Source organism: Protopterus annectens, chromosome 14.part0 (assembly GCF_019279795.1).
Source record: "Protopterus annectens isolate FY-2018-M chromosome 14.part0, PAN1.0, whole genome shotgun sequence".
NCBI classification, from domain to species: Eukaryota; Metazoa; Chordata; order Ceratodontiformes; family Protopteridae; genus Protopterus; species Protopterus annectens.
In genome coordinates, this window is record NC_056748.1 from 1,037,216,498 (window position 1) to 1,037,227,337 (window position 10,840).

General features: G+C 39.2%; 1 protein-coding gene across 1 annotated transcript; it reads left to right on the forward strand.

Annotated features, from left to right (window-relative positions):
• The first annotated feature begins 1,086 nt into the window (after nucleotides 1–1,086).
• Nucleotides 1,087–2,507, forward strand: LOC122788822 (gap junction alpha-3 protein-like). The gene has a single exon (XM_044055694.1). The coding sequence runs from the start codon at nucleotides 1,090–1,092 to the stop codon at nucleotides 2,125–2,127; it is 1,038 nt and encodes a 345-aa protein (XP_043911629.1). The 5' UTR covers nucleotides 1,087–1,089; the 3' UTR covers nucleotides 2,128–2,507.
• Nucleotides 2,508–10,840: the final 8,333 nt, after the last annotated feature.

Here is a 10,840-nt window from a genome sequence, read left to right on the forward strand (position 1 = left end):
TCGCACCGCTTGCTCAGAGGTGACCTTTGCCTAACATACAAGGCCATGTCAAACCCAGATTTGATGAATATGCTTCACCTCAAAAATCTAGATCCGTCAGAGCCACAAGGGCGGAGACTTAAACCTCGACATGGCTATTAATAGGACGTGCTGGTGGGATAGATTCATCACCCAAAGACTCCCTATGCTGTGGAATAAAATCCCGGTATATGTGAGGCAGAGCACCTCGCTGGCCTTGTTCAAGAGAAATCTTGACCAATGGATGGGAGATCGCAGATATACCCCAGGGATTACCTCAGTGTCACTGCTCAACAGAGGCACAGCAAAATAATGGGTATAGTTCCCCATACTAAAGGGGTGGCGTAAGCCACAAAACTATGGGCTAGGCTTGTAAATGCCCTCGGGCAGATAGCCTAGTATGAACCTATGAACCTATGAACCTATTTAAAATAAAATGTCATGGAATGCTATGTTAAAGTGACAGCTGTTTTTAAGTTAACTAAATGTGTTGTAAAGGCTACGTTACTAAGTTGGTTTCTTTCTTTTTAGCCCCTTCACCAGCACCACCTCATATATTTACTTTAGAGCTGCTGGGCTATCAGTACTTTCGGAGCTTCTGCCTATTACTACTCTCATCTCAATACCTCATTTCTAAAACTCATCCAGGTCTTCCTTGCCATTTTCTTTCAATTAATTTATTTATACAGATATTCATGACACCCGCATCAAATCAATTCCTTCATGCACCACTTACAAACTCACAAGCAAGTTATTTTTTTTATTCATTTGTTAGCTGATTAGACCCACTGAATGAGTGTAAGTGCATTTTTTATGAGAGTGATCTTGGAAAAGTGTCTGGTTAAGGGATTTGCAAAGAGTCATATAAGCATGCTGGTGGAGATTGAGGAAATAAGATCCAAGGTTATAGGGTAACGATCATAAGTTCATTAGCGTCACTTAGCTTTAACTCTTTATGCTAAACTTAACAGATATTTCTCAGGGGAGTGGAGGGGAGAATGAGACTGCTGTTGATGGTACACTAACTTAATTTTTTTTTTCTTGACAGGTTGCAATATCAGCCTTATAGTGATGGGAGATTGGGGCCTGCTTGGGAAGCTTCTGGAAAGTGCACAAGAGCACTCCACTGTGGTGGGAAAAGTCTGGCTGACAGTACTCTTCATCTTTCGTATACTAGTCTTGGGCACCGCTGCGGAAAAGGTGTGGGGTGATGAACAGTCGGGCTTTTCATGTGACACAAAGCAACCTGGTTGTCAGACTGTATGTTATGACAATACATTTCCCATTTCGCACATTCGCTTCTGGGTAATGCAGATCATTTTTGTGTCCACACCCACACTCATCTATATAGGGCACATCCTGCATTTGGTCCGCATGGAGGAGAAAGAGAAGCAAAAGGAAAAAGAGCAGTCTGGCAAAAACGGGGCAAAAGGAGACAAACAACCACTTTTACAAACAGCCAAGGCTGCCAAACCCTCCATAAGGGATGGTGCAGGTCGAATTCGAATACAGGGAGCACTGCTACGGACTTACGTCTTCAACATCATCTTCAAGACATTGTTTGAGGTAGGCTTTATTGTGGCTCAGTATTTCCTGTACGGGTTTGAGTTGAAACCTTTATATACATGCAGCCGGTGGCCTTGCCCTAACACAGTAAACTGCTACATCTCACGCCCTACTGAGAAGACAATTTTCATCATTTTTATGCTAGGGGTTGCATGCCTATCTTTGCTTCTCAATCTTGTGGAGATTTTCCATCTTATTGTCACAAAATGCCTCCATAAAAATTCAAGGAGCAATGACCCTGAAAACAGTTTAAAGCCTAGCCTGGAGCCCCCTTCTGAAGCCATTATTCATTGTGTTCCAGACTATCAGTACTTCCCTACTCACACTGAAGTCCAGCCATATGTCTCAGATATGGGGTACAATCCATCACCACTGGTTGCACACAAACAGAACAGGGACAACCTGAAAGCAGAGCGCACTGGAAAGAAAAACCACAACAGCCGCCAAGGGACACCAAGTTTGCCTCCATTAGATATTAACCATGGATCTAGCAGATCTAGCAGACACAGTCCAAGGAACAGACCAAATGACCTTGCAATCTGATCATGGGGAGACAAGTGGTGTAAGATGCTTAGTGTTTACAGGGCCTGTACTGGGCCAAGAAATGAGTTCAAGCAGTGTTATGCTACACAGCTACTGGTCCACTTAGGTGGACCTGTGTACAATAAGGATATGGATGCAGTTTAAACAGCAGTGCCCACATGCTGTCATCGATCCAGAACCTCATTTTTACAGTTAAAAGACATGAATTGCATGCCAGTATCATCTGACTATGTTTACATATACAGATCAGACATGAGATATTTTATTTGCTAACAATTAAAACAGTTAAAACATACATCCCATGTTGCAGAATAAGCTGTTTCAGGATATGACTTAATCCACTGCTTGTGACTTGAGATATCAGACAAGTGCAAGTCTACAAAAAGAACCCATCTGGTTGGATATGCTGTAAGGCAATACTTGTATCACACCTTTTTTTATTCTAATATATATATATACATATATATATATATATATATATATATATATACATATACACATATATATATATATATATATATATATATATATATATATATATATATATATATATATATACACACACACACACACACACACACATACATACATATATTTCATTTTTTAATAAACGGCCTGCTGGGTGGAGTTAAATGCTGAAAAGAGTTGTGTGTGGTTTCACTTACAAGAATACAGGCTGAAAGAGCAAGTTATTCAAGCATGCATGTGTCAAAGCAAGGCCAAATACTCAATACTTGATTATTTGCTTAAGATGGAAGATGCTGGGCTGTTCTGGAAGGGATAAATGCCCAACTGTGCAACAATCAGCACAGATATTTACACACACATCTATATTAATATATTACAGCACTCGCACACACATACACTTTACAAAGCATCCATACATACAAATAACTAAAGAAATACATGCGTCATATGTGTATTTTTATCAACTGGGAGAAAATAAATTCAGTGTTTTAATTTATTAAAAGGATTACAGGCTCCTATATTAAAGGTTTATACACAAAAAACAGCACTGCAGTCTCAGTTTTCTATTGCAAAATCTATTGGAAGCATTTTGCAAGTGTAATAAATCAGAAAATGTTATTGATTACAGGACATAAATATATTTTTAATGGGCATTAAAATATTTAGACAGTGGTCTGATGCCTTAGCATGCCCCTGAGACATAACCTAAAATATTTACTGACATACTCATACAGGGCCACATAATCATATAGGGGGATGTATGGGAATGCTGTGAAATATGTTGCTTGCTCCCAAACTAGGCTGCGACCTGACATGATCTCATGACCTAGCAGCATGGGACTGATGCTATATTTGACAGATGGCACTCAATTCCCAAAACACACGCATACATACCCTGTTAGGTAATATCTGCAGTTTCTGAGTAATCATAAGCCTCGTGTTTTTTTCTTTCTTCAGGGATGATGTGAGATCCAGTTAGGAATACTGGCAAAGACATTACTGTTGCTCAAATGCCCATGCACTCTCTTACTACTCATTTTACTGTAGCACAATACAGTAATCCGCCCTACTGCTTTTCTTTTCTTTTTGTATGCTTGATTGACATTCAGAAAGTCAAATGGAATAGATTGCCTGCATTCCATTACGGCTGTCAAGACTCAGAGATGAGTGAGTAGGTGACTGTTGTAAATTCAACACGCTCTCCTTCTACTCTGAGCCTGTGTGATCTTGTAGTTGGTATCATTTATATGTGTGTGCGTGCGTGTGTGTACACACACCCACACACAAGTCAGGCGAGCATACCAGCAAAAAATAAAATAAAATAAAAAATTGATGTGTTGCTGCTTTGGCTAGTGACCTCCCAAAGTTTTCCATGTTTTGGAGTTAATTAAACACAAGACATTTAAGGAAGTGCTTTTGCAATGGGACAGCATCCCCTGCACTCCCTAATGTTCATTATTATATATTTTAACTCCATGGCTGCACTAACCTGAAATAAATGTAATATAATTTGAATTAGTGCAAACTTGGAATTGGTATATCTATGTGGGATCAAGAAGACATACATAGAGTCTCTGCAAAAACTGTTGAAGTTTACCATTTTATTCTTGTGGTATACTAAAGGTATGCTGGGCTGTAGGATACTATGGATGGGTAAGCAATCACGCAGCAGTAAACAAACTGCTTGTATTATAATTCCTGGACACGTGCTATGAATTAAAATTTACAATTCATACTTCTCTGTATAAGCTACAGAATCCCACTATATAATGACAGATGAATGAATCAATATCACAAAATTGCTTAATACACCACCAAGTTACACATGATGCTAAATAATTAATCCATCCATAACGCCTTTTCCCATTTTTGCACATGGGGTTAGAGTGTCACTTCAACAATGACAATCAACTAGAGACAAGGTTCACACTGCTGGACGGCTAGCCCTGCAGTGGCTATTCTTCTATGCCACATATTTGCACATACCTGGGGTCAATTTAGTGTGTTCAATCCACCTACTGCATATCTTTGGAAAGTGGGATGAAACTGGAGTACCCAAGGAAACCCACGTGAACACTGGGAGGACATATAGAGTCTGCACAGAAGGCACCCAGTTGAGAATCAAACTGGAAATCTGAGTTCAATAACTGAAGGTGCATTACTATTACATAGGTATCGACAGCAATGGGCTCTCTTCCCTGAAAGAATTCCTTTAAGTCTGACTGGCTGACCTATCTGAATGAGGAGCAGTGATCTGGAACTATGTTTTCCACAGGGAATACTGACAGCCTTGTGAAGCAAACAGTAAAACCATATGTTCTATGCTGCTGAGGAAAGCTAAACCTGTTCCATGATCTTTATGTAGACTGCAGAAATAATGCAAAAGGTTTCTTTGAGCTTTGAAACAGTAACAAAGGAAGTAGTGTGTTTCTGAAAACAAGGGAAATGAATTCTCTGATTAAAGTGAAGCAAGAAAACTGATGAACATTTTACCAGTGCACTGTTAGTGGATGGCAGATTCAGCCATATCTGTCAAAGCAGTGACGCTGAAAAGATTCTTAGGTGTGTTTCTTCAGTGATTTTTTTTAATGATTTTGATGGAGGATTTTGACCTATTGTCCTATGGTACACTGTTAAGATATTCTGGTACTATTTTGGTTGAATGCTGTCTCAGCAATTGCTAGGATATACAGTGGTCTAATAAGGAGGTTAGTGTCTTGATTTCTGAGGAAATAAAATATTTTTTTATAAAACAGAAGATTTTTTTTTCTTTAAGTGGGAGACAGTGTGATCATTCAACAATTTATATGTCAGTATGTTTGGGAAGAAAGACTCCCTAATTCCAATGTGGAAGCCAACTGTATTTTTTTAATACTAAGGAGTGATGTTTATGAGAAGGAGCAAGGTATATAAAGTATAAATCTTACTTTCTGCCCTTTGAAGGTACTTTGAATTTTGAGGGGAATGTATGGCAATAACTGCTATGGAGTATTCCTGTCTGAGGAGCAGAACATTCAGCACAATGGATTCCTAGAAAAAATGTACACCATTTGTTTTTTGTGTGAAAATACATAAAATTTCAGAATTCCTTTTATAAATAATAAAAGAAACACCTTGTGATGTTTTTTTTTCACTGAACGCCCCAAACCTAAATTAGGCATTGCTGAACTATTAGACATGCAGTTCTGATAAACTCCTGATGCAGATCAAATGCTGTCCATTAAACAAACTGCCTGAACACAAATAATCAAGCTACACCTCCCAAAACAAAACAAAAAACATATCTGTACAACTATTAACTGTGGAATGTCTCTGCATAATTAGCAGTATAAATAACACTCAGTATTGCACACATTGTACAATTTACAGTCCAAGTATTAATGGCAATTTTAGTTTTAAAACCAAGGTTTTATATCAAGTTATATACTCTGCAAGTTGGTTTTGTAAATATTGGTATATATAAACAATATATTTTATATATGTATATACACACACACACACATATATATATATATATATATATATATATATATTTATGTATACAGAAATATTGCATATCTTCATAATTACTAACAAACAAGATGTAATACCTCCACCACAGTACATTATATGTAGACAGTGCCAGTGTATTTTTCTGTCTCCCATTATGACATGTTACACTATGCCTCTCTGTACCATTATGCAGACTTGGATAAGAAATCATTAATGCAAATATGAAAATATGAATAATAAACAGAAAGGCTAATATTTCCACTACACTGCATCCAAGATGTTTCTTATACCTTACCATTTCATATGTTCAGTAATACTAATTGGTAAGTCACTCAGATAAAGAAGCCAGCTTCAAAAACAGTTATGATGCCAGAAGGAGCTATGGATGTTAATTGGAAGCATGCAAAAACAGTAAAGGACAGAATGAAATAAGCATACCAACTCTAAGGTCGCATTACTGGAGGGAAAGGGGGACACATTAATATGGTGAAAACAGTACTCCACAAACCTCAATCCTGTAGTCCCATTGCATTAATAACAAACATATTTGGGGAAAAAAGATGTTATGTACTCACCATAACGTTCCATGTTTGCTGACCAGCTCGCCTTGATTCTTTACTGGTTGGGTTCGGAAACCAATTATCCGTTCCGACTCGGCCTATACAAAAGCTCAAGGACTTCCACCAGCTCATGGCTGTAGCCCTATCCCATTGTGCTTTGGGCAGATTACCCAGATCTTGTATGCAGATATTAGACCTACTGTCCAAAAAAACTATTTACATGTATAAAACAGACTAATGAAGAGAGTCAGAGAACATTATATCCCACTAAATAAAACACAGCACACAGTAGTGGATGAAACACCAGAAAAATTTACTCCTGGTACCTCGGCTGTTCGCCTTCATGGGACATTATACCTCCAAAAAAGGGTCTATATCAGAACATCGAAGTACTAAATCTTCGAATGTTCTGATATCGAACACTATTCAGTGAACGCTAAGAACAGCGAAGCTGTAGAACAGTAAATTCTTTCCTCGGGAAAGAATTTGGTTTGCCGTTTCTGTGGCTTCGCTATTCTTAGTGCTGTGGTGGAAAGTTACGGGTTGGGTTCAAGTAAGTGTGCAATTGTTTGTACGTTAGGGTTAGGGGTGGGTTAAGTGAGTTAGGGTTAGGGCGCGGGTTAGGCATGTGTGCGATAGTGACAGACTTTAGGGTTAGGGGCGGTTTAAGTGAGTTAGGGTTAGGGCGCGGGTTAGGTGAGTGTGCGATAGTGACGGACCTTAGGGTTAGGGTTTGGGTTAAGGTAATTGGGTAGATAGTAGTGTATGTTTAGTTTAGTGTAGCGTTAGATGTAGGAATTTAAGTGTATTTGTGTGGTTGTTGTTTGTTTGATGTGCTTGTGTTGTGTGTATGTGTTTCGGAGCAACGAATTTTTTTCCATGGGAAAAAATTCGCTGTTCTGAATGTTCGATATTTTCATGTTTAGATGTTTTGGGCCTGATGAAATAGCATTCACTATTTTCATCTTTCGATAACGTGATATAAACACCCAGAAAATATATCATAGCGCCTTTTCTGAAAGTGTAGTTAAGGTGATCAAACAATTGTGGCCCATGATAAGTTCAGATGAGACTTTGGGAAAGATTTTCCCAAGGAAGGTCACTTTTTCTTATGAAAGGCTTTACAACTTGAGAGAACTATTGAATAAACCCATCAAGTTGTGTAATTCAAGTCATAGGTATGGGGCTTTTCCCTGTGGCAGCTGCAGTCTCTGTTCCTAGATTAGGAACTTATCAGGTGCAGTTATTAATGGCAGGAAATACCAGACTAGGGGCAAATTTAATTGTAAAACTTGCGGTGTTATGTACATATTGGGTTGTGGATGTACCACTACAAGATGGTACATAGGGCAAACAAAACTTAAAGTTAGGATTTGAATTTTGGAGCACTTATCGGATATCAGTAATAGGGAAAGTCCAGTTGCACAGCATTTCATGACATCACACAAGGGTGATAGTAGTTCATTATATTTTTAGTGTTTTGGCTGGAATTGAAGGATTTGGGAATAATTTCCAAATCAGGTTAAATTTTTTAGAAACCACATTCATTTTAAATTTTAGAACACTATATCCTCGGGGTCTGAATCAAGAAGTATCTATGCAGTTTTAAAGTTCTAGTTCATATTTTCATTTATTTAGACATCATGATAGTGTTTGTAATAAGGAATTGAGTGGGAAGCAATTCTGTATTCTCATTAGTGGTCATATGCAGAAGAGGTTATATAATATTTAAAACATTTTATAAATAATATTTATTATAATTCATAATGGCGTTTTGTATGGTCATTTTTATGACAGTTTATGTATTATATATTATGCTGGATTTGTACTTCAACATTACTTGATTGCATTTATGGTTTAATTGTTTAACTGATGGGATGGGCTTATGAAACAATTTTGTGAGTGCACTATACAAACTGCTATTTTTTGGAGGTATAATGTCCCGTGAAGGTGAACAGCCGAGGTACCAGGAGTAAATTGTTCTGGTATTTCATCCACTACTGTGTGCTGGGTTTTATTTAGTACTTCAAGAGTGTTATCTTGTTTTGGATTTAACATTATATCCCAATCAGAACTGCTCGGTCTTCCAAGAACAAAAGGCTGGGGGTAGGAGGGTGGGACGTAAGAATGAAGGCGAGATGGACAACAAACACGGACCATTATGGTGAGTACATAACTTCTTTATGTTACGTTATCCTATCTCGCCTTCATTCTTTACTGGTTGGGACAGCGTCTCTAGCACCATCTTTCTTGGGTGGTTCAAGGGAAAATACTCTTCAGAACAGTGGACCCAAAGGAGGCCTGTTCCTGGAGGCCAAATCCACTTTGCAATGAGTCATAAAGGTATGAAGCTTTACCCAAGTTGCTTCTGCACAAAAAGAGATCCATAGGTAGCCTCACCTGAAAGGCAGATGAGGTTGCTATAGCCCTTGTAGAGTGACCTTTTACCTTTCCTGAGGGTTCTCTGTTTTGAGATTTGTAAGTGAAAGTAATATAATCTGTAAGCCATTTTGAAAGTGTGACCTTTGATATGGGGGCACTTTTCTGTTTGTCTGAAAATTATACAAATAACTGGTCCGATTTCCTGAAGTCCTTTGTTCTATTTAGATAGAAACCTAATTGTCTATGTACATCTAGCTGGTATAATTTATACTCTGCCCTGTTGCCATAATTTGGGGAAAAATTGGTAAGTCAATGGACTGATTCAAATTGGATTCTGAGCACACTTTGGGTAGGAAGAAAGGGTTTGTTCACAAAGAAACTCTATCTTTGTGAAACACTATGTAAGGGGGCTGTATTGACAATGCTTGAAGTTCTGATACCCGTCTAGCAGATGTGATAGCTACCAGAAAAGTTGTCTTTCACGTTAAAAACTTTAGGTCACAGGATGATGCAGGTTCAAAGGAGGGGGAGGATCAGACTGGATAAAACAAAGTTTAGGTCCCATGGCCCTGGGGGTTCTTTGACCGGAGGCCTGAGTAAAAAGGTACCCTTCAGGAAGGCTTTGCAGAGCCTGTGGGACATGATATTTAGTCCCATTTCTCCGATATGGTAGTTTGATATGGCCGCTAGTTGAACTCGAATAGTAGCCGCAGCTGCACCCTCATTAAAAAGCTTTGCCAGAAAATCTAATACAGATGTTATAGGGGCAGGGAAAGGATCGATGTGGTTGTTGAAAGCCCAATGGTAAAATCTTTCCCATTTGCTTGAATATAATTTCCTGGTTGAAGCTTTATGAGATGAAATCAAAATATGTTTCACAGCAGGGGAAATGTCAGGAAGCCTGGCTAGCCAAGCTGTCAACTTGAGGGTTTGAAACGATGGATACAGTGTCCCTGACAAATGAGTCAGGAGTTCTGACAATGGGTCCAGGATCCACGGCTCCTCCTGGAGATGGGACCAAAGAAAGGGGAACCAAATTTGACGAGGTCAGTATGGGGCGATAAGTATCAAATTTCTTCCCAACAAGCTGGCTTTCTGAAGGACTTTGGGAAGCAAAGGAAAAGCGTAGAGGAGATCCGGGGGCCAAATGTGTATGAGTGCATCCCTTGGTGACTCCTCCAGGAGGGATCAGGGCAAAATAGCTGCTGCACTTGGCATTCATGGACATGGCGAAGAGATCGCAGCAAGGCTGTCCCCACTTTCAGAATATCTTTTCTGATACTTCCGGCTTCAGGGACCACTCATGACACATTAAAATAGCTCTGCTGAGTTTGTCCACTATCACATTGGATATCCCCGAGATGTGCATTGCTATCAGAAAACATTGGGAAGAGACTGCCCACTGCCATATTCTTAGGGCCTCTCAACAGAGGGAGTAAGACTTTGTTTCTCCTTGTTTCTTTATGTACCACACAACTGACATGTTGTCTGTCTGTATCACAATCGTTCCTAGCAGAAGGGAGTCTTGGAATGCTTGCTACGCTAGAAGCATGGCTCTCATCTCTAGGACGTCGATATGCAAGTGGGTCTCGTGATCCTGCCAAGTGTCCTGGACTGTCTTTCCCAGATAATGCCCCCACGCTTCCATCTGGGAAACATAAATGGCCACTGTGGCTAATGGTTGTGGAAAAACAAATGGTCGGCCTAGGGTCACCTGAGTGGAATGAAGCCACCAATGAAGGTCTTTCTTGCAGGATTCTGTAATAATAACTTGGTGAGACATGGGTAGCTCCTGCACAGACCACTGCGTG